The sequence below is a fragment of the Otolemur garnettii genome, unplaced genomic scaffold (genome assembly GCF_000181295.1).
Source record: "Otolemur garnettii isolate 467f Iridium unplaced genomic scaffold, OtoGar3 scaffold00113, whole genome shotgun sequence".
NCBI lineage: Eukaryota > Metazoa > Chordata > Mammalia > Primates > Galagidae > Otolemur > Otolemur garnettii.
Genome location: NW_003852508.1, coordinates 1052928 through 1078313, shown reverse-complemented (window position 1 = coordinate 1078313; position 25386 = coordinate 1052928). Strand labels below are relative to the sequence as shown.

At 40.8% G+C, this 25386-nt stretch overlaps 1 protein-coding gene across 1 annotated transcript in view; it reads left to right on the top strand.

The window, feature by feature from the left end:
* Window positions 1–321: 321 nt before the first annotated feature.
* Window positions 322–25386, top strand: part of LOC100945075 (25-hydroxycholesterol 7-alpha-hydroxylase) — a 180300-nt gene continuing 155235 nt past the window's right edge. The window contains exon 1 of the mRNA XM_012809816.2: window positions 322–635. Coding sequence (XP_012665270.1) covers window positions 535–635 — 101 coding nt within the window. The 5' untranslated portion in view covers window positions 322–534. The remainder of the gene's footprint in view (window positions 636–25386) is intronic.

The window sequence follows — 25386 nt, the reverse complement described above, 5'->3', positions numbered from 1 at the left end:
CTCCCGCCCAGTTCCCCGGGTCGTGCAAGAGACAGTCGCCGGTGCCCCAGCGCAGCGGGAAGGGTCCCAACACTCTCAGGGGACAAGCAGCGTCCCTCCTCCCGCGGAGCATGCCTAAGGGCTGAGGGATTAAGGGGCTCCGGTCCAACTCAGAAGTGAAAGCCCCCTCCCCGGGCCTGGGGTGGGGGGCTGGTTCTCGGGCAAGGCGAACCCCTTCCCCTTCCCCCTCCGCCCTCTTCCTGCCCCGGAGGAGCAGCGGCTCCGTTTCCCAGAAGCTGCCGGGCCGGGCCAGAGGCCGCGGGGAAGCGGGGCGGTGCCCGTGGGGAGAGGGAGGCGGGCACAGGGGAGTCCACAAACTTTGTCACACAGCCTCGGGACCCTCAGTGACATTCCTGTCTGCGCCGCTGGCAGGCTCGCCTCGCCGGCCCCGGGGGAGCGGACGCTGCGGAGTCACCCACCGCGCCGCTCGCAGGGAGACCCCGAGCTGCCTCCGCGGCCTCGCGCGCACCGGAGAGCGGAGACGTGTCCGCCGACATGGGCAGCGTCTGGATGGAGCCGCTCAGCCTGCCCGGCCTGGCCCTCGCCTCGGGCCTGCTGCTCCTGTCCCTGCTGTGCCTGCTCGTCCGGCGCACCAGGTAAGCGCCCCGGCCGCGGCCACGCATGCGCCCTGGGGCCGCCGGCAGCGCGACCCAGATGGCGAAGGCGTCCCCTCCATGATTCCAGAACTTGCTGCGGGGCACTGCCTTCCTTTGGGGCCGTGTGTGATAACAAAGGCTTCTTCTGTCGCTCTCCATACATATGCATCCATATTAAAGCTTGGGTCGGAATTCGATTTGCTGCTCCAGCATAAGTTGCAATAAGTCTTAGGTCTGCCGGATGCATTATGCATCACGTAGGGGTTCTGCCCAGACACAATTTTGTGCCTTGTTACTGTGAGTTGATGCTTTATGGCCTAGAATTCAAGAACGCTTCCGAAGGGATTTTCTTACGTGTCATCAGTTCAAAGAGAAATGTTTCAAGAAAATTCCCGTGCATGGATGGTATGAACAATAAATCTGGGTGCCTCAGTTTACCTTGCTCTACCTCATTTGGAAAAATGAAATAATAATGCCTATCTCACGAGAGCTTTTTAACTATACATTAATTACTACAGAGTATTTTATGCAGTTGTTCTATTATTTTTATCAAGACAAAACACACGATAACAAAACCTAAAAGTGAGTCGCTTTATCTGATTTGAAATGTGGAAGTAGAAGCAAAGTTCAAATAAAGTAATTTCACTTTGAATTTGCTGTATTTTCCTTTTCTTGCTCAGACAGTTTTTCGTGCTGCCGTGATCTCTATGGCTTTTGAAAACCAAGCAGATAAGTTTTGCTGCTTGATAATTGCTACTTTTTAAGGTATATACACACATATACAGGGGGCCAAGAAATATATACACATTTAATACAGTTTTGTATTAAAAAATTGTATTAAAATTATAATATTCAAGTCATGTTTGACTTCTGCAATTACAAGAGGCGCTCAAATATGACTTGATTCAACTTTTGTTATTGATTGAATATTACAATTTTAATACAGTTTTGTCCTTTCTTAAAACGTGTATACATTTCTTGGCATCCCTCTGTGGGTGTATGTGTATACACATGCACAGGCACATACACATGTATATTTCTATATATACAGTAGAATCTCTCCGTAAGTTGACCACCCAAGGGACTGTAACTAACTGGTCAACACATGGAGGTGGTCAATATAAGGAACTAGGCCTTAATACATGTGGTGCATGTGCACTCTATGACAATTAGGTGAACTTGAGGTGGTCAATGTAGGGAGGTGGTCAAGCACACACGTTCTGCTGCGTGTGTGTGTATGTGTGATACAGGTTGTATCTGAATAGCGTTGAGGGAAATGACACTTGTGTACTGCATCTAAAGTCCACGGACGTTTCTAGAATGCCCGTGGATGAATCCTCTGGCAGGGTGTATTTGTATCCACTGAGTTTCCAGAGATCTTCCTGGAATTTGCACTCTCCCAGTTTGCCTTTTCCATGGCTGTGCGTTTGCTTTTGTGGATGTAGGACACTTAAAGGCCACTGTTCGGTGATTCTATGTAGCTTCTGCCTTCTCTTTTCCTAAGACTTAGATGTGTTTCTAGGTATGTCTTTTAAGAGAGGTGGTAGACAAGAAGGCTGTTTGTTCTGCTCCCACTTTATATTCAGGGCAGGAAGGAACAAGCTGACTAGGGCATTCTGGATCATTGAGGGTAATTGGGGTGAAAATGAGAAGGATAGTCCAAAAGGCAAAAGGGCAAAGCAGACTTTCTCTCCTGCCATTCTGACAAGGGGCTGAATTTTATATCCTTAACCATTATTTTACTGAGGTATTCATGCTATCAGTTGACAATTCCTCATGCTGGGAAGACTATTTAACACTGCAAATCTACAGAGCATTGCATCTTAAAAAAGTTTGTACTGTGATTCAGTGTGTGCAGATAGCACCATTTGTTTCAGTACAAAGACAGTCATGTTCATTGCTACTGTTTCTCGTGTTTCTAGTCTAGTGCTCTAGGAAAATTGTCTTTCTGATATCACCTCTAAGGGGAAACTATGGTTAAAAGTCTCTTTTAAATTCTTACAGATCTTTTTGTGCTTATACCAAAGTATGAATATATGTTTATAAAAAATAGGAAAATATAGTTTTGCATTTTCTACTTTACAACACATTTTAGACACTTTTCTATGTCAGTTTACAGAAATCATGGATAATAATTCTATAAATATGTACCTTACACATGAAGAAAACATGGATACCTTTGAGCTTTTGTGGCAATATTTATGCAGGATGGTGGAGTTGTTATCAAAATGTATGTGTGCTTTACATTTAAACAGATGTTGCCAAACTACTCTACTCCCAATTTATGTCACTACTAATGATCTATGCAAGTGCCAATTTTCTTGTATCCTGCCAATACTGGTATTTGAATCATTTTAACTTTGCCAGTCCAATAGAGAATGGAGCCTCATTTTTATCTCACTTTTTATTTATTTACCTTTGATGAAGTTTGGATATCTTTAAAACATAATTAGCTCTTTCTTCTATAATTTATTTTTCTGTTGGGTTCTTTTCTACATAATCATTAATGATTCTTGTATAATAGGAACATTCATACTCCTTAATACTTGCTATGATCATTTTTACTATTGTTATTTTTTATCTGGACATATGTCCTTGGATATATGCCCTTCTGCTTTCCAACATGATGAAAATATTCAGCACTGTTTTCCACCATCATCAATTTATTTTAAGAGATTTTAAACATATATAGATTATATTTTGATTCTCACTCCATTTTTACCTTTTTGAACAATTGTGTCTAAAAAGTCAGCAGCACCAGTAGCTCAGTGGATACGGTGCTGGCCACATACATCCAGGCTGGCCAGTTCGAACCCAGCTTGGGCCAGCTGAACAACAATGACAACAGCAACAATAAAAAATAGCCAGGTGTTGTGGCGGGTGCCTCTGGCCCCAGCTACTTGAGAGGCTGAGGCAGGAGAATCACTTAAGCTCATGAGTTTGAGGTTGCTGTGAGCTGTGACACAACGGCACTCTACCGAGGGTGACATAGTAAGACTCTGTTTCAACAAAACAAAGCAAAACAAAAACAAAATAAAAAGCTTATAATATTGCGTATTATAGGAATACTGGATGTTTCAAAGGAAAAATTTATATATTACCTATAGCATTTGTGAATTAGAAAAAAATAGGTAAAAATTAGCTCAGAGGTCATTTGTTGCCTTTAGAATACCTATCATCAATTCTACCTCTTTCAGCTATAGCGCCTTGATTTCCTATTGTGAAATTGTCCTTTTCTCTGTTAGGTGGAATCTGATGAGATTGTCAACCACAGAAGGTGTTGCCACACTCCTCAAGAGAGATGACAGTAGCTTGGCCTAGCTTTGTAACCGCGAGATTGATGGAAAATGGTTAGAATTTATTTTTGGCAATAGAATCAATAGGATTCACTAAAGATTGAACATCATGTGTCTAAGAGAGAGGAATCAACTGAAGCTTAGGAGTTAGGAGGTGGGAGGTGGGTTTTTTTTTTTTTCTTTTCTTTCTCTTTTTTTTTTTTTTTATTTAATCAGCTAGGTGGATGGTGATGCTGATGCCATTTCCTGACACAGGGAAGATTTGGGGGAAAGAAGGAGATTGATAATTCTGTTGGGCAGTGAAGTATGTTTCTGGTGTTCGGGGGGGAGGTCCAGGCAGGATGCATAATTATGAAAGTTACAAATGTGAAAATGACACATAAAACATAAGTAGCTGAGATCCCCTGATGAAAGTTTGATGGGGAAGAAAAGGACCTGGGCCACTCTTCTCATAGAACATGAGTCTGGTAGAGAGAGGGGCACCAGCAAAGGAGACTGAGACTGAGGAGCCAATGGGAAGGAGCGGACAGGAGGACCAAGTGCATGTGATGTCCTGGGAGCTAGAGAAAGACATCTTTCAACAAGTAGGGTAGTTATGCATGTCAAACGCTGCTGAGCAGTCCAGCAGCCTGCAGATACAATTGAGACCCTAAACTCTGTCTCCCTGGTGGTGGGCAGCAGCTGGAGTCTCAGGGAAGTCTTCCAGCAGCTCCCTTGCACTGGACTCTTGGGGTCTGCCCTGCAGACATGCACTTGCAGGGTTGGCCAGGGGTGTTTCTATGAAGGTTTTGGAGGTGCTCCCTCCTGTATTAGGTTTCTCTCCTTGATTTCCAGCCACTCTAACACCTCATCCTGGATACAGTGAAGCTTTTAGCTGGGTCCCAGCTGCCCCACCGCACTGACAGGGAGTGCCCTCAGGGGAAATGCTGTCTGCCACAGACCTCATCCATCCTGGGTTGGCTTTTCAAGGGCTGCCTGTCCTCCAGTATCTGCTTCTCTTGCCTGTTCTTTAGTAAATACAAATGGGTTTTTTGTTTGTTTGTTTCGTCATTATCTGTGGAAATGTGAGGTTAATTCAAACAACTTTGCCATTTCTGGAATCCAAATTCTGTATCAGATGTTTAACAGTGATTGTATCTATCTAGGTGATAAATTTTTGTGGGATAGTTTTTCTTTTCTTTTTTTTTTAATACTTGTATGCATTTTAAAATTGCCTTCAATAAATATGTATTTCTTTCATAAAACAAAAAGAATTTCATTTTAACATTTTATTTAAAATAAAACTTGGAGAGATTTAAATTCTTATTTCTAAGTGTTTTAAATTCTTATTGCCTTTGGAAGGACCCGCATTACGGATAGTTAGTAGTCGTAAACCTCTCACTCAGAAGGTATGATTGGATGGTCTAGGAAACCCAGTTCATTTTAAGGAACTCAGGAATGACATGTTTTTGTCCAATAAGTACAGATACACATATTTTAAAAATCATTGTTTGCTAATAATAAACCTATACGTCTAATAATAAACCTAGATGTCTATAAAATAAGTATAGACATCTACTTTCTAATTTATTGTTGGAGGTAACATATAAAAACCATCTATGTAGCAAAAGAGACATGAAAACAAACATGCCTGTATTATTTCCTGATTTGTTCATTCCATGAAAAAAATGACAAAAATTAATTCTTCTGATACATTTAAAATATATATCACATAGTTAAATTCTTTCTGAGTAAAGGAAAAAAGTGGCAGTATAATAATGTTTCTTAAATGGGAGGCTTTGATTAGAATTAAAATGTTTATGATGAATGGAGGAAAGTATTTATAGGAAATATGGCGGGGAGGGGCAATACCAGCCTGTATTTTTTAACTTACAGTTCTGAATGTCAGACCCCAATGAGCCTTAAATTCAAGGTGCTGGCAGAGCTATATTCCATCTAACCAATGTAGTTCCTTTATTTATTTATTTTTGCCTCTTGTAGTTTTTAGGGGCTATCTAAATTCAAATCTCTCTCTCTCTCTCCCCTACTCTGACTCTCCTGCCTGTCTCTTTTAAGGGCCATTATGATTACTCTGGGACCATGCAGGTAATTTAGGATATTCTCTCCATCTCAGGGTCCTTAACTGAATCACACATTCTGCCTAACATAGCTCTCCTTCTGACCCCTGAAAATTCCCGTCCATCTTACACGAAAAATACATTCACTCCATTCCAACCCCTCAAAAGTCTCAACCCATTTACAGCATCAATTCAGAAGTCCAAAGTCTCATTGATATCTTACCAGCTCAGAAGTCCCAGGTCTCATTATCTAAATCACCTGAGTCATAAAAATCAAGTATTGGTGAGGATCTGAGTATGGTCCGTCTTGAGGCAAAAATTTGAAAGAACAATGTGGGTCTTCCAGGTATATCATGGGGAGTCACTCCATGAGGCAAGAGATTTCTTTGCAGATTTTTCCTGGATAATCCCATTGCTATTCCTGGCTTCTGCTGAGATGGCTCACGGGAACCATAATTCACTTACCTACTCTTTTTAAGACTGACTAAATAGTATGTGTAGAATGAGTAGGTGTGATGGGAGACTCTGACCTGCTCCTTCTTCTCAGCACTAGCAAAAGTTGTCCAACCACAACCTTAGGTTTTTCTGCAGAGCACGATTTCCTGATAGTGAAGCACCATCTTCTATTGGTGGTTTTTGTAACCTGGAAAGGTCGACAGTTTCCCAGATCATCAGTTCCTGGTTCCTTTTTGCCTCACAGTTCTTCCCTTCATTTCTTTCCTCTCACTATTTATTAGAAGCAGAAGAAAGAAACCAGTCTAATCAAAATGAGGATAATCCTTCAACATTTGCTTAGAAATCTCCTCCGCTGAATATCTAAGTTCATTATTTATAACTTCTGTTTTTCACATAACACACAATTTAGCTAAACTTTGTGAAACTATGTGGCAAGGACCCCTTTTTCTTCAGTTTCCAGTAACATGTTCCTTATTTCATCTCAGCCTTCAGCGGCATTGCCTTTAACTTTCGTATTTCTACCCACGGTCTATTCACGATGATTAAGTATTCTTGCAGATGTTATATATGCTCTCTGTTGTACTCCTTACTTCTGAGTCCTCACTAGGGAAGTTGTTGGTGTCCATATTTCTACCAACCATCTGTTCTGGAAAATATAGGGCTTTCTACTATTTCCACAGAATTCTTTTAGCTTTTGCCGATTGCCCAATTCCAAAGCTACTTTTACAATTTTAGGTATTTGTGAAAAAGAATCTGTTCTTGCCTCATGCCTAGTTTGGGGGATTTTCTAGCTATCTCTGGTGTTTCATAGTTTATAGAAGCATCACCCTGAACTGTATTTGTCTCATATCTCGTTCTCCCTGTGTCTACATTGATTTCTCTTTTGCATACAGATAGCAGTTATACTGGCTTAGAGGCCCATCCTACTTCAGAATGACCACATCTTAACTAGTTACACGGCAATGACCCTATTTCTATATACAACCACACCCTGAGGTACTGGGGATTAGGACTTCGACAAATGAACCTGGAGGGGACACAATTTAACCCATAACAGCATTGTTTTTGAAAACAATTTATTTTAAAAACTGATTTTAAAAATGGATTCTTCTTAAGTTAGTATAAAATTTTGAAATGTCAGATATCATAAACACTCCTGGGCATATTGTAGGAAGAGAAGGTGTTGGTTACTTAAAACTTTTGATTATTTGATGATCTAGATAGGGTGGCCTTGCAGAAGATTGAAAAGTGATAACATATGACTTAAAGCTTTAGTTTCCAGTCCTCAGGCCATGGACTCATACCAGTCAGTGGCCTGTTAGGAACTTGGCCTTCCAACAGGAGGTGAGCGGTAGGCAAGTCAGCAAAGCTTCGTTTGTATTTACGGCTGATCCCCATGCTTGCGTCACTACCTGAGATTTACCTCCTGTCAGATCAAGGGCAGCGTAAGATTCACACAGGAGCACAAACCCTACTATGAATTGTGCATGCAGTTTAATGTCCCCCTCCTAAGCTCTCCTGTTGTTTGTGGAAAAATTGTCTTCCACAATTATTGAAACTAGTCCCTGGTGCCAAAAAGGTTTAAGGCTTCCAACAGAAGGGTAAAAAAGCATATCTCAAAGCACTCCTCTCTCATACAGCTGAGCATGACTTTCCTTTAGCTTAAGGCCTTGATTCCTAATAAAAAACATTGATCCTAAGACCAGGAGCTTTCCCATTTTCTTACCAGTCACAGATACCATAGAGTCTGTTAGCCTCAGATCTTTTCAGTATTTTTAGTATAATGTCCTAAGGTGCTCTGGCTGCTTTATTCCTGTTGATTTTCTTTTCTTTTGGTATTATTTCTTTTTCTTTTTCTATTTTTGAGACCACGTCTCACTCTGTCATCCTGAGTAGAGTGCCATGGCTTCATCATGGTTTGCAGCAACCTCAAATGCCTGGGTTCAACTGATCCTCTTGCTTCAGCCTCCCAAGTAGCTGGGACTATAGGCATGAACCACCATGATGGCTAGTTTTGTTTTTTTTTTTTTAATTTTTAGTAGAGATGGGATCTCACTCCTATTGATTTCCATGTTTGCCTTTAGACTGAAGTAAACATTTCTTATCATTTTGTTCAGCTGATTCAGACACACTGACGCTGAACATGAGGTATGGCCCTGACCCAGAGGGTCAAAGATCAGAATTTAGAAATGACAGAATTTGGGGTTTTCTAGGCTTAATGCTATTCAGAAGTTTGGTGATGGTCTATTTCACTCCTATTGATTTCCAAGTTTACCTTTAGACTGAAGTAAACATTTCTTATCATTTTGTTCAGCTGATTCAAAAAACACTGATCCTGAACATGAAGTATGGCCTTGGCCCAGAGGGTCAAAGATCAGAATTTAGAAATGACAGAATTTGGGGTTTTCTAGGCTTAATGCTATTCAGAAGTTTGGTGATCACGCATGTTTGTGAATAGCTCTTCCCACATTACAAAATGTGTTCACATGCCTCATGTGCTTTGATTCTCACATCTACCTAGTAGCTGTCCTTTCCATTTTCCAGTTAAGGAAGGTAGCTCAGATCGGTGATCACACAGTTCATGTACCCTTTGAGTCATCTGGTGAAGACGGGAATTGACTGTCTCTAAGATAGTTGGGAAATGTCAGGTGATGAAGCATCCTTCTCAGGGTTCAGTCTTGGAGATCTTTTTCATGTTGAAGCCTTTCTTCATCAAGTGCAAGTTCAGTTGTGTTCTTGGATGGAGACACGGAATTCTTCAAACCTCTAGAATGGTGATTCACCACCTACACAGCAGTGAGTCATCATGACTCTGGGTTACATGGAAGTAGAGTTTCCTACCCCTGGAGATTTGGGGCTGGATGATTCCTTGTAGTAGGGCTGTCCTGTGCAATACAATATTTAGCAGCATTCTTGGCCTCTACCCATTAGATGCTAGTAGCACCCCATAGGACAATAAAAAGTCCTCAGATATTATCAGATGTTCTCTTGGTTGGGGTAGGGTGGAGAATCACCCACTTTTGAGAACTGGAGGGCTTGCCTATGGTTGTCTTGCTTGCAGTTCCAACTTTGAAATAGGTATGATTTAAAGACTAGATAGTAAAACATTGAGAATTTTCTCTATTTATTAACATCTTGAATATGAATGAGTGGTTTTTTTACTTATAAAGTTGAATATTCTCAAAATTTCTCTTAATTTAGGTTAAAAAAGTAGTCATGAGCACATAAGAATTTCAAGATGTATAGGTAGAAATTTTTTTTCCTTAGAGAAGTTTTAGGTTTACAAAAAAATTGAGTGTCAAGTATAGAAAGTTTCCCATATAGTAAGCCTTCACTTAACTTGCTTGAGAAGCTTTTGTATGGAAGCTGTGACTTTAAACAAAATGCTGTGTAATGAATACGCTAATTAATATAAACAAGAGTTAAATTCTTAGGCATGTTTCTGGTCACAAAAAAAAATCACTGAATTTCTAAATAAAGACAAAAGCACTTCTAACATTAAAAATAGAAAAAAAGAAATAGGCTCGGCGCCTGTGGCTCAAGTGGCTAAGGCACCAGCCACATACACCTAAGGTGGCAGGTTCGAATCCAGCCCGGGCCCGCCAAACAACAATGATGGCCACGACCAAAAAATAGCTGGGTGTTGTGGCGGGCACCTGTGGTCCCAGCTACTTGGGAGGCTGAGGCAGGAGACTGGCTTGAGCCCAGGAGTTGGAGGTTGCTGTGAGCTGTGATGCCAGAGCACTCTACCCAGGGGGATAGCTTTTGAGGCTCTGTCTCAAAAACAAAAACAAAAACAAAAAAAAAGAAATGTGAGCTATATATACATTTTGAAGAAAGGTTGGCCAAGGCAGGAGGATCGCTTGGAGGCAGGTGTTTAAGGCTATCCTGAGCAAGAGTGAGACCCAGTCTCTACTAAACACAGAAAAATTAACCAAGTGCAGTGGGACACACCTGCAGTCCCAGCTACTGGGGAGGAGGATCAATGGAGCCCAGGATTGGAGTGAGCTATGATCACACCATTGCACTCTAGCCTGGGTGACAAAGTGAGACTCTCTCAAAAAACAAAAACAGAGATGAGTAAAAGCCAGTAAGGTCATTATTTACCCAGTTTTTCCAGTTCAGAGTTGCAGTGGCCTTAGCCTATCCCAGAAGCTTGGGTACAAGACCAGACGAGCATGGACAAGAGACTGTCCCATCAGGGGCGTACTCACACATACTCACTTGGAGGGGCACAGTTCAGAGATGCCAGTGAACCTAGTGTGCACACCTTTAGGATGTGATAGGAAGCCAGAGTACCTGGAGGAAGCCCAGGCAGACATGAAGAGACTGTGCACAGATTGATTCCTGCTGGGAATCAATTGTTTTTCTCATCAAAGTTATAACAAAATGTCTTTGAACAAAAATGACATTATTCCAGGACCTGCTGTACTCCCTCTGCCAGTCCCCAACACCAGTTCCCCTGTCACTAACATCTGTTACTAGTGTGATACTTTCTTATAGCGGTGAGTCAATATTGATGCAGTATTATTAGCTTAAAGTTCATAGCTCACGTGAAGGCTCTCTGTTGTGTTTTGACAGATGTAGAATGACAAGCATTCACCATTTTATTAATAGTATCATACAGACTAATTCCATGGCCCTAAACATCCTCTGTCCGCCTCCCCTTTATCCCTCTGTGTCACCTAACCTGTGGGAACCACTGAACTTTTTACTACCTCCCTTGTTTGCCTTCTCCAGAGTGTCACACCCCTGGGATCCTGCGGTACGTAGCCCTTTCCCATTGATTCCTCCACTCAGCAGTGTGCATCTAAATAAGCTTCCTCCATGTCTTTTCACAGCTTGATAGCTAATTTCTTTTTTTTATCACTTAATACTTTTGCCTTGTAGCGATGTACTGCAGTTTGTTCATTGACCTAGTGAAGGACATCTTGGTGGCTTCCAAGTTTTGGCAGTTAGGAATACAGATTCTACGAACATCTATGTGTAAGTGTTTTTGTGAACTTACGTTCTGAACTCATCTGGTAAATACCAAGGAGCAGTGTCCTGCTGAATCATATGGCAAGAGTATGTGTAGTTTTGTTCTAAAACTGCCAAACTGTCTTTCAAAGTGGCTGCACCATTTTGCAGTCCTGCCAGCACTAAATGAGGGTTCCTCTTTCTCTATAACTTTGCCAGAGTTTGGTGCTGTCACTATTTTGGATTTTAGCTACACTAACGGGTATGCAGTGATACCTTGTTGTTGTTGTAATTTGCGATTCCCTGATGAGATAGGACATGAGGTGTCTCTGCACATGCTCTGCATATGTTTCTGTTATGGTCTTTTGCCTGTTTTTAAAATTAGGTTGTCTTAGTATTGTTAAGTTTTAAGAGTTCTTTATATGTTTTTGAATACCACTCCTTTAGCAGATATGTGTTTTGCAAATATTTTCTCCCAGTCTGTGGCTTGTATTTTCATTCTCCTAATAGAGTGGTTGTGGAATAGAAATTTTTAATTTTAATTAGGTCCAACTTCAGGGGTTTTTTTAATGGATAACGCTTTTGATATTGTAAGATGCTGTTGCCACATTTTTTTCACCTTTTTTTCCTTCACGTGTTTTTGTGCTTCCTGCTGACCTTACTGTTAGCAACTGAGATTTTATATAACTATTCAAAATAAATGTGATTCAGTGCAGAGTTATATTTGCATAGTAGTCTGGTGAGAGGCAGTTTCATATAGTCACAGGGACATCAGGCATCTCTGGGTTTGAATCCAGGCTCCACTGTGATTCTGAACAAATTATTTAATCTCTTTGGAGTGTAATACATCAAATACCTACGATACCAGATCCATGCTGGGTTATTGATATGTGGTTACTGTTGTACTGAGACTCTTCTAAAAGAATCAAGGCATCCAAAGAACTTCACTGTAGTTATTTAATAGCCACTGAGGCTCCAGTCAACTGCTACAGGTACCACATGGCAAAAAGGTGAACTGAATAATACCAGTGTTTTTCAACTAGTGGAAGTGCTGTCATTGTGGGGCATAGTAGCAGAATGTGTAAGTTTTAGAATTTTCAAAGAACTTATTTTTGCGGTTTTCATATCCACTTGCTTTCCACTGAGTCCTGCTGTCTCTACTTACCTGCATCGCCCTGCTAGTTGCGTAATGAAAGTGATCTTGGGTAACAGCAAATCATTTCCACCAGCTCATGTTTTTGAGGCACCGCTGTTTTCCTGTTCTATTTGCAAGGCATGATGTCCTAATGTGGTGCTTCTTTTTCTTTTTTGAGACAGAGCCTCAAGCTGTCCCCCTGGGTAGAGTGCCGTGGCATTACAGCTCACAGCAACCTCCAACTCCTGGGCTCAAGCGAGTCTCCTGCCTCCGCCTCCCAAGTTGCTGGGACCACAGGTGCCCGCCACAACGCCTGGCTGTTTTTTTTTGGTTGCAGCCGTCATTGTTGTTTGGCAGGCCCAGGCTGGATTCGAACTCGCCACCTTAGGTGTATGTGGCTGGCGCCTTAGCCACTCGAGCCACAGGCGCCAAGCCTAATGTGGTGCTTCTTAAACCAGCTGTGATGAAAGACTAGTTTTGATTTTTGTTTTAATTTATATCTGTCAAGGATAGACACTTTGGTAAATTTACAAAAAAGAATTCAATTCATAACATAAAAATTTAAAAAATGATACAAACTCAAGGGTGTTTTGATTTATTATTAGATTCAGCAGACATGAAGTTATCCTGTCAAGTTGGTCTAAAAGTTTCGAAATGTTTGCCCTCCGGCATTGCATTTATCTCTTTTTGCAGACTGGTGATGAGAAGACAGTTTGTGGCTTGCTCTAGTCAGGACTGCATTTTGAGAAGCACTGATCTCTTCTAGCCATCATTTCCCTGAGTGAAATTTTATTCAGAAGCAGACATGATCTTGCCATTTGTAACTGAGGGCATGATGTAAAGTTCAGAATGTGAGAATGTCCTGGGCACTCTGGGTTTGAAAGCTCAGAGGACAGTCAGCTTGCAAATTAGGTTTCTTTTTTCCTCTTTTTTTGGAGAAATGGGGTCGCACTCTTGCTCAGGCTGGTATTGAACCCCTGAGCTCAAGAGGTTCCACCTGCTTGGCCTCCCACAGTGCTGGGATTATAGGCGTGAGCCACTGCACCTGACCCTTGCACATTAGGTTTTCTTGTCACTAGCCAGAGACTCCTTTTACCTTGTTGCTATTTAAAAAAAAAAAGTGATGTGGTTTTCCGTCCCCCCTTCATCCCTGTTTCCTAGTACACATATTCTCACACCGCCCAAATGCTTTAATTGGTAAGAAATAAGATGAAAATGCTGTTTAGATAAACTTTAGTTAAAGTAAAAATTCAGTGATTTTTTTTTTTTGAGTTGTAAGAGGTCAAGGTTATATAGATAATGAGTTGTTTTCAAATGTTGATTTGTTGACACTTCTGTATCACATAAGTCAATTATTCCTTTTTCTAATTATTTAATTATTCCCAAACAAGACCCATGGTACTCTGGACCCCTCACATTGTCACCTCTGTCGAGGGAGTGAGAAAAACCAGTGAGAAAAACCATCCATCATTAGTGGAGCTTTTCTTGTTTCTTCTCCTTTTCTCCTAATAAAATACAGAGAAAGGCTGTGGACAGCTGAGAGTAAAGGCACTTTCTTATCCGAGTATATTGAACTTAACAGGTGGATCTTTGTGCTTTTCAGAGGGGGTGACAGGGAGATCTCCAGGCACATTTGTGCTTCTTGAGCGGTGGCTCATCTGCCCAGTATGTGCTGTGCTCTCCTGTACACAGCCCTGAGTTGGGATTGGTTTTGCTACCATTTGAGACAGATTTCTGGCTTGCTTTGTCATTTTATTTTGTAACGTAAAAAAAAAAATGATCCTAAGGGAATATTCTTCTGTATAATTAGAAAAAAAGAGGACTCTGAAAAACAAACCATTTGCTGTTTATTTTATGTATCACGCAAAGTAACCATGTAATGGGTTGTGGGATATTCAGGACTGGTAATTGGATCAGCACTGAGGATTGCTCAATTCTGTAATCACGTTCTACTGATAAATCCGGCCTATCTCTTTCAATATGTCATCTGTTTGACATAGCAGAAAATCAACTCAGAAAGTATGTTGAACTAGCATAGATCTTTTATCTCTATCAGAATAAAATCTTAGAGTGCTCACCTAGAAATGGAGGGAGCTGTATTGGTCCATTTGAAGTGCTGTAACAAATATCATGGACCTGGTGGATTATAAACATCAAAAATTTATTTTTCATACTTAAAGAGGATGAGAATTCCAAGATCAAGTTGCTAGCGGATATGGCATCTGGCAAAGGCCCATTCCTCATAGATGATGCCTTCTCACTGTGTCTCATGCGGCAAAGAACCTCTCAGGCTTCTTTTATAAGGGTACTGTCCCATTTATGAGGGCTCTGTTCTGGTGACCTGATCCCTCCAAAGTGCCTACCTTCTATTACCACCACTTTGAGGGGTAGGTTTCAACGTACGATTTTTGGGAGGATGCAAACGTCCAGACCATAGCTGGCAATTTGTTTACGTGAAGTCATCTGTAGCTCAATCTTTCCCAGCACTGGGACCTCCTGCAGAAAGCATGTGGTGCAGGGCCGAGATCATGGCTTTGAAGCTGAAGTGAAATTGGATCAAAAATTCAGTCCATCCCAATATAATGGTGTCTTTTGAGAGGATGGTAAGAGAAGATATAAGGGAATAATATTGAGGCCCTACTGAGTGCCAGGCTCCATGCCTAGATATTTTGCATATATTGTCTCATTTTGTCCTTACTCCTTTTAAGAGATAACTAATTATTGAGATATTTCCAAAAGAAGGGACTAAAATAATAAGTGATTAATTAATTGGCCTAAGAGGCAGTGGTACTTAGGGGTAGAGCTGGGTTTTTGGTTCTAGATCCTGTAGAGCCGTGTTGGACAGAATAAAACCCTCTCAACCTCAGAGATACCCACATCAGAGTATCTGGATACTATGAATATATTGGGTTGCATGGCAAAGAGGAATTAAAATTGCAGAAGGAATGCGGTCTGCTAGTCAGCTAGCCTCAAAATAGAGTACCATCCTGGATCATTCGGGTGAGCTCAGTGGAATCAAAGGGGTCATTAAAACTGAAAGTAGGGGGTGAGGGTAAGAAAAGGAGGTGAGAGTGATGTGAAGTGAGAAAGACTTGACTCTTGCTGGCTTTGAAAATGTTCAGAGGAGGAAGGAGTCCTTGAGTCAAAGAACGCAGCCTCTGGAGCCTCCTGAAAGGAACAAGTCAAACCCTTCTAGCACTATGATTTTGGCCCAGGGAGACCCATTTCAGTCTTCTGGCCCGTAGAACTGTAAGATAATACATCTGTGTTATGTAAGCCACTAAATTCATGGTCATTTGTTATAGCCTGCACAGAAAAGTAGCATGATGGCCGTGTTTCCCAAGTTGTTTACCTTAAACTACACAGCTGCTTGCAAGAAGGTTCAAAGGGTGCAAGCGAGAGACTGGGCCTCGGCTGACTTTGCTGGTCACTCTTGAGGAGCAGGATGGAAGGTAAACGTTCTGACTGGCACCTCTGTCAATGTGCTAACACATAATAATTTGAGAATTTGGAGTCCTAACCTTCACAGGTTATTATGGGCTATTCATCAATCTCTCTCTCCCTTAATCCATCAATTCACAAGCAAGTTTTCAATGTTTGTTGTGTATCTAGTAACTCCATCACTTTTAAAAATGTTTATGAAAATAAGCTGTAGGTGTAGATATTGAAACTCAGACATGATTTGGTCTGGAGATTTCTCTTGGCACAGATTTGGTACACACCTGCTAATTGCTGCCTGTTGCCTGCAGGAAAAAGTTGGGCATGACCTTGAGGTAGACGTCTAAAGGGATCTGAAGGAATGGGAGCTGTACTTCACTGATTCCCCCAAATAATAGAGTACAGGGAACATCAGCTGTAGAGGAAAGATTAACAGCTTTTTGCAGGAGAATGTTTTTGCGCTTTATACAAAGTAAAAATCACATTGAAACTACTCCAGGTTACTGTTCTGTGAAAGGCAAAGGACAGAATTATAGAAAGCTACTTTGCTGAATAAGGTGACATCTATTATATCACGCATTTTTATAGCCAAATTGTTCATTTTTATGGGTTTAGTATTTTTTTTCAACATACAAGTATTTGGGATGAGATTTTTTTTTTCCTATAGGAAAGTGGAAAGGATTAATTAAGTTTATAATTGCTTAATATAAAAATTAATAGAATTTTAACAAAAGTGCAACCATAACAGAATTTAAATTCATTGTCATTTCTCCTCATAATTTCATCTCAAACAGTTGATATTAATGAAGAAGAAACTTTAAAATCTTTACTTTTGTTGTAGCTCCTAGCATAATATCTGGCAATGAGTGAGTTCTCAGGGAATATTTCTTAGAGGAATGAAGGGCGAATGAATGAATGGCTTGTTGTAGTAATTATTATCTTTTTCCAGTATGACTATTTCAGATTTCTATTAGATATTGATGTCAAAGTATACAAAATTCATACAAAAATAACACCTAATGTCATACATGTCAATTGAAGGTTTCATCAGCAGGTGCTTACCACCATGACTATTTATAAATGGAGAGCATACTGGTGCAGTGACTACTCTTTAGTATAGACCTAACTGAAAACATGGTAGCTGGAATGCAGTCAAACCCTGAAATTCATGCTTCTGAAAATTCAGAGCTTAAAAATATGTATTATTCACTTTCAGGTTTACATACTGGGTTTATATATTGTGCCTAAGCTTCCGCTGCCTGGTATATGTGGACGGTGTGCTTTATTTAACAAATCAGAACTGCTTTGTGAGAGGGCTGGGTCTATTTTTAGTAATCCTAGAGAATCATCTACATATTTGGTTCTCAGTACACTTCAACAAATAATGGTGGGATAAGTCCTCATAAACTATCAATGAAACCATATTTTCTGTTAGAATATCAACGTTGACCTGGTGAAAGCATTGCTTCGTGTTAGTTGTACCTTAGAACTAAATCATTTTATTTCAGGAAAACGAGTGGCTTATTGTTAGGTCACATCCAGGGAGGACTTGGTGTCTTGGTATTTATCATATTTTGGTGGTGGTGTCCTTTGGGGCAAGGATGTGAAGGATTAACTCTTTGGATAGCAGGTATCACTTTAGGGCTAGCTACACCCTGAACACTGTGCATGCCTCCCTACATTTTTGTATATTGGGTGTATAGTACTATACAGCATTGATTGTGACTTGCAATAATGACAGCCAACACGTCTGAGAATAGTCTATATTCCTATTAGACATAGAGGCAGGTGCTTTTTATTCATTATTAATTTGAATTTTATTGAATGCTTTCACATAGCTTTCCTCATTTCACTATTGTTTAAATAATGCTAGAATGTGGTTCAGTTAGGGATCAAACCTTCAGTGTTTGATTTCAAGCTCATACTTTCAACACTTTTTTTCCTTTTTTCTTAACTTTTATTACAGTAATGTCCTGACATTAGCACTTCCTCTTTACTAATAATAAAAGATCTAATACATTTTGAGACTTTCTGGAAGATTTGAATACATTCATTTGGACTTTCAAAAGAGAATATAGTAAGTCTAAGAATAAAGCAAGCAAAAAATTGTCTCCCTCTTGCAGTAAACTGTGTGAAATGTACACTTGATAGTCGACGTGGGAGAAGACCTTTCTTTCCTTATCCCATTTACTGGCTGTTGCAGAAGATGTGGGGTTCACTGCAGGCCCAGACTGCCTGATGTCGGATACAGTGAAAAGCAGGAGAGGCAATCCATTTATGGGACCCCGTGACACAGGGGAGTGGCCAAGTTGACCGTGACACCCCTCAGTCTTTCTAAAAACTTGGTAAAATTTGATACAAGATCACTGTTTTCAAAAGGTGGTTTCAAAAAACTGTGTTGAAGGAACCTGAAATCAAACGGGAAAGATATTTTCACTCTGTGGGAGTTAATTAAAGATAGTTTAGTATGTTTCTCATCTTAACAATCCTAAATGGATTATGCAAGCTGTTGCCTGTGTCATTGCGGCAGTTACTATTGCACTGAGCGAAGCAGCATTCAATATTGAATGAGCAGGTGTTATGGACAGTTCAAATAATACTTGATGTAGTGAAGCATGGTGATTCCTGATATATCTCCTGAATGCTTTCGGGTCTATGCTGAACTTTTATTCTTGCTTTGTATTTTGCATGACCTTTTTCACGTGGGCAAAAAAACTCTCGGCACTGTATACAGCAGGTGCAACTTCGTTTTTCTGTTTCTCTGCATCCTCCATGCAGCTTCTTTCACTGTACATGCAGTGCATGTGCACGTATGTGTGTGTACGTATATATACATTTACATATACACACACATATGTATAAATATATATGTGTATATATTTTAAACTAGTTCTACCCTTTTTGCTTCTCAGTGTGTTGTACCATATGGTGTATAGCATCCTGCCAAAAGATAAAAATATTTCTAGAACATATGAAATCACCAGTTAACTGAAGAAGGGTAAAGACTTTTGACCGAAGCATTTGTGACACTGATCTATTTGCAGGCAATAGTGCGTGGCATAATACCCACAATTTTAAAAAGAGGACATATTTTAAAGTTAAAATGACTCTTCCTTTTTAAAGGAGAGAATCCAAAAATAAAGTCTTTGAAAATTTTATTTTTCCACCGAAATTTATTCAAAACAGTGTTTTCTTTCTATATTGAAATTCTCCATATCCATTTCTGGAACTTGCCCCTTTTGTTTTATTCTCTAGAGTTACCAGACAGTTTGGCTCTTTAAGTTTTCAAAAGAAGAGACCTTGGAGATGAAACCTGGTGCAGGTGGATCGTGTCTTTGGGTCAGACCTAATGTGGGTTGGGCATTTTAACCAATAAAGACAGGTATAGAAAGTCATAGTCTACAATATCCCTAAGGGCCTGTGCAATAAAGTTGTAATCATAGACTGTTTCTTCTTCATAGATAAGTAGTAAAGGGTCTGCAAGTGACCTATGACATACCTGAGTGTACTTCTTAGATTTTATTTATTTTAGGTCTTAAGTAGGCTTGTGTTCCTTTGTGCCATGTCAAGTATTATTTTCGACTATTTAGTTAATCAAAAATGGGAGAAAACTAAAGTAGTAAAGTAGTTAATTTCCTAGCCAAGGATTGAGTATGTTTTTTGCTAGAGGGATAAACTATCATGATGGTGCAGTGAAATCTCTGGGCCACAGCGCTGTAAACAGTGCCTGTGTTATATAGACCAAAGACGCAACCTTACTTTTCATGTCTCCACTCGTTGTGATTATTCATTCCCTTTTATATTTAATCACTGCTCATAATTGGTTTGTTTTTTTTTTTAACAACGTGACCGTACCAGGGCTTAGTTTTTATAGATTGGCTATTAATAGAAAGTATTTCTTACCCCACTTATTGCTAACTTCATGGATGAGACCCAAATAACAGAAGATAAAGGAACAATTGAAAAGCATCCATATTATATTTAGTACAAATTTTGTGTGACATAGGAGCCTTCAGACATGAAGATTCCAAAATCAACAGGAAAGTCTGTATATTTTTATAAAAAGTTTGATAAAGAGTGGACAATTGTCAGAGATATTGAAGCAAGGGGGGAATGATCGCATGGTGATAAGCTGGAGGGGTGGGAGGTGCACTTAGCAAGTCCTATTCAGATTCTTCTTGGTATTACTGTGTCTTTGAGCGTAAGAATATCCTTTCCTCTGGGTACAGGGAAGGTTCCTCTGGAATGAAAGTCTTCTGGCCTACTTTAGAGGAAGGCCAGTTAAGGCCTTGCACAGGCCTGAGTGCAATAGTAACTGCTGTGAGGACACAGGGAGGAATGGAGAAGAACAGGCTGATGACACAGGAAGGCCTCCTGCTTTGGGGGAGAAGATGAGAGAGACTTTCGTGTTTCTGCTGTTTTCTCAACTGCCAAGGTGGGGGTACTCTGTCCTGAACCCCATCACTGGCTGTAGTACATCTTATTAATGACTCTTCTCATGTTATGTTTATTACTTTTTTATAAAAAGGAATGCATGAATGAAGAGTCTCAAGCTCTTCATTTATAGCAGAGGGCAAGAGGGCTTGGAAGTATTTGAGGACAATGTTCAAATCTGTAGGACATCTCATGACAAATTTATAACAGTGATAGATTAACCCTAAAAGAATAGGTTGTTCTTTATTTGTCAACATCTTCAAGCAAAGCTTTGTAACTGAATTTAGGATACGCATAGGTTTGTTTGTAAATCCACCTCCCTCCTTAGAACAGATAGTTTGTAGTAAAAGGGAAAATGAGAAATGTGCAGAGGCACGGTTTCTCCCACAGGATGACTTTAGAAAAGTCTTTGACTTTTCTCTAAATGACTTTGGCTGTGTCTACAGCGTCCTCCTCGTGGGGTCTCTGAAGTGTTAAGATCGAATAAGGAAGAATCTGTGAGGAATGTGGACTGATAATTGCTTTGGAATGATAAGATTCTGTAAGGTCATTACCATTCTCAAAATGACTCCCCCAAACACGTAGGTCTCAGCTATATGGAATGTACAAGTCCTCAAACACACTGTGCCTTTTTCTTACCCCATTGTAATACCCATCTTTCTGCCATTTTAGACCCAGAACAAATACTTCATTCTTTCTTGCATTTTCCTAACTCTATCCCAGGAAAAGTTGACTGTCTCTTCCCCTAGCACCACAGAATTCACATCACAATGTAGTATAATTATCTGTTAGTATATATCGGTCCCCCAGCCAGTGGTCAGCAGCTGGTAAGAGAATCAGGGTCTGCTTTTTACTCATCTCAATGTCCTTAGCACCTAGAAAAATGTGTGGCACATTGTAGGTCATCAACAAGTAATACATTAATAATGAAAAAATAGCTGTCCTTAAACAGGATCAATTAGATGGGAAACAAAGGCTGTGGACAATTTTCTTTATAGTTAGTCGTTGATGAAAAGCTGAGAAATCTGACCCACAGAAATAGGACTTGGGGCTCCACAGGTCAGCTGAGTTGGTTACTGGGATTTCCTTTTCGGTCACTTGTTAAACTATGAGAACAGTTTCAAGACCTCACATCTCAGGCTCCCAAGACCCCGAATCCCAGAGTGAGTTCAGGGCCATGAGAAACATCTCATTTCTGAGCACTCAGAACAATTTTGTTTCCAAGAGCTAGAGGAAGTTTTTTTCCTTTAATTTTTTAAATAGGATTGGGTAAGGATACTTGGAACTCTAATCAGAAACAAAAACCCCGAGATCAGATTGGAACTCAGTTCAGAGACAAGAAGGCCATTTATAAAAACAAATGGGATGAAACTCTTGTTATAAAAAGGAAACAGAAAAGATGAAGTATTTAACCATCCATATTTATACTTGTTTAGAATATGGCAGAGTGACTAACAGCAAGGGCTTAAGAAGCAGATAGACAGAATCAGAAAGTAAGGAAGGATGTGAATACTAGCTCACCTACTTATTTGAGGTAAGACTTCCCCAAAGTTGTCTTACCTCTGAGGATAGAAGAAGTTTTGGAGGCAGATGTGTGATTTTCGAAGGGTTTCCTTGCCCAGACTTGACGGAATGCAGATACACACTATTCACTAAGTACTTACTGAGCTTCTACAATATGGAAAACCCTGAGGCGAGTAGAAAGTGGAAGAAGCTCCAGTTTCTGCCACTAACAAGGTTACAGCTGAGTTAGGAAGACATGTATAAATAGGTCCCAATCTTCCAGTGTTCACACTTCCATGCTCTATTAATTCAAGATTGCTTAACACCTATATTTGTAAGTGTTTTCGCGCTTGGTTTGTTCCACATGAGTCCATAAGGTTGTGGCTTAACACTGGAAGTAGAGTGGAGGCTACTGGCATCAACTATTACTATTGACACGACTTTTCCAACAACCATCAAACCAAAAGAAAGGGACTGTTCCATCCCAATAACCATTAGCTTTTCCCTATGTGTGTTCCTTTCTGTTCAAGTCAACAAATGTTTATTGGCTACCTATTATAGGCATGTTGTTATTAGCTATCGGTTACCCAGAAATGAAAGTCAATTTCTATTCTCAAGGAACCCACAATTTGTAAAGATGTATAAATAATCCAGCAATTCCATCATAGAAGGGAAGGAGAGAAGAAAGGTGTGACAATGAATTAGGCATCTGGGCTGAGTCAATACTCCTGTTATGATAAATTCTATGCATGGACAACAGAAGGCTGAGGATGGGCGTGTGACCTGAGAGTCTTTTACTTTGGAATTTTTCAAACTGCAATTAAGGGGGAAGATCTGCTCTGAAGTTGTAAAGATGCAAAGCTGGACATGGCTAACAGTCAATTGCCCCATCATGAGAGAAGTAAGTCTATATTAGAAGAAATTAAAGTGAATAGAAAAAATAATAAAAAGGATAGCTGAAGATCATCCTTATTCATTTATTCATTCAATAAATATTTATTGAGTGTCTAATATACATCAGGCATTGTTTCAGATGCTTAGGGAATACCAGAGAATAAAATAAAATAATAAAAAATAAAATAAAATACCAAAAAACAAAAACAAAAAACCCACCTCACTTTACTCATGGAGTTCATAGTATAAGCAGATAATAATTTGAAAACATAATGAATAAGTAGATTATTTATCATATTAGGATATGTGCTATGGAAAAATTAAATTAGGATAAGAAAGATCTAGAGTTTGGTAAGTGGTGCTAGTGGTAATTTTATATAGCATGGTAAGGTTAGCTCTCATTGTTAACATAAAATTTGAGCAAGAAACTGAGGGAGATGAGAGAAGATGGGCTGTCAGTGGAAAGAACATTCTAGTTAGAGGATGTAAGGGGAGTAGGGAAGAGGTAGGAAGAGCAGCTCTGGAGTCCCTGAGGCCGGTGTTGAGGGAGTGAAGTGAAGGATGTGGAAAGTTGTTGAAAATCAGGTAATAAAAGTAGTGAGAGGCCAGATTCTGAAGGTCCTTGTAGATTATTGAGGCTTTGGCCTTTATTCCTAGTGGAGTGGGAACCACTGCAAGAACAGAAATAGAAAGTCGGGTAATCTGAGTTTTGTTCCGAAACTGTCACGGCGGCTGCTGTGTAGAGGGCGGGGTGGGAGGCTGACACCTGTAAGAAGCTTAAGAAGTAATAGTGACTCCATCAGGTGGATCAGGAGCAGCGGCTATGAATACATTTTGAAGGGAATATTTTGGGAAAATCCTGGGAGAGAATGGAGAAACCACTCCTCAGACTGAGAGGGAACTGAAAGGCCTAAGCATGACTCAGACAAGTCCAGCTTGGCGAGTTAGATGAATTTATCAGAGGTTACTGACAAGGGAACTTGCTCCTGGGCATCAAAGGAATTTCTTCTAAGGGAGCCTTCTTGCATGCAAAACCCACATCTGCCCACCCTATGCCTTAAATCTCTTCCCAGTGAGAGTTTTCGCATTGTTGTTCACAGTGAAACTAATCATGCAGGGACAGTACCATCATCCTTCGCTGTCCTGCAACCTGTGTTATGTTAAGGGTACTATGGTTTTCCTTTGGGTGGGTATTTCAGTATGACAGTTTGCTAAAAGGTGCTATAGGATAACCAGAACACCTCTAAAGCAGCCAGAGTTGCTCTGAGCAGCTGTTTCAGGACAAGAAAGTGCTGGGGCACCCAAGGAAGTGCTGGGCACTCCCGCCCCCCCCCCAGTTATCTTGGCTCCTGTAGAGTCTACTTTTTAACAATTTTGCCAGCTCTCCAGGCCAGCAGTGTTTCCATTATGTGGTGGGGAGCCGACATTTTCCCCTCGGGTAGAACCAAGATTTCCTGAAAGAGAGAAGTTAAACAAGGCGAAGGTTCATTGTCGGAGTGCCTGGAGGATGGGGTTGCTCTGAACCCATGTTGAGAACTGCAGATGGCCTGGGAGGGAAGCACAAAACCCAGTGACGGTCATGACAGATTTCAGGTTTCCAACTGACAGTTACATGGAAATGTGATGAGGAAAGTTGGATATTTGGGTGTCTGGCTGAGGAGTGAGGTTTGGATTGGAGTAGAGATTTGTGGGTCAATGGCACATGTGTAGAAAATTAAGGCAACGAGGGCAGATGAGATTAAGGGGGTGCAGTAGAAATGTGAAAGGACCGAGGACCCAGCACAGCCTTGGGACACTCCCAGATTCAGAAGTCAGATGAGAGACGTCTGAACTGGGGACACCAGGGAAGCAGGAGGGCAGCCTCCGGGGCGTGGGATCCGAGTGAAGAAAGCGCCTCGCAAGGCACACGCTGCTGGCAGGTCATGGACGCGGAGGGCTCGGAGCGACGTGGAGCAATGAGATCATTGTCGGTCTGAACAAGACAAGCTTCTGTGGAGAAGTAGAGGGAGAAGCCTATTTGGAGGAGGCTGTGTAGAAAACGGGACGAGTGAAATGAAAGGTAGCAACTATAAGGTTGGCCAAACTAGCGCCATCTTGAAAAGCCATTCTGTGAGACTGCGTCACAGGTGCAGGTAACTCAGATCAAAGACATGCTGCAGGCTTGTTCTTGCGCCTGCCCGATTACAGACCCACTTGCCTGACGGAAAGATGCTGAAACTCTGATAAGAGAAGCAGGAGCGTCCCAGTAATGAGATAGCCTCTTTGACGTCCTGATGAGAACAACAGTTTGGTGGCCCTTCATAGAAACCAGCTCCTCCTCAGCTAGCTACCAGCCTCTCTCGCTAACGGCCCCCCAACATCCTTTAGATTGTAGCCCATTGGCACCCAGTGTCAAAATAAATGCTGTGACCTTTGTTGCGCTTTGGTCCTGAGTGTTCTGATCTGCTCTTTTTCAGTTTTTACTTATTGGTAACTACAGATAAATCTTTCAGAAAGTTTTACTGGAGAGGGAAACAAGGAAATGGGGCAATGGCTGGTGGGAGATTTGTAAGCAAGGGCAAGGCATGCACACACAGACA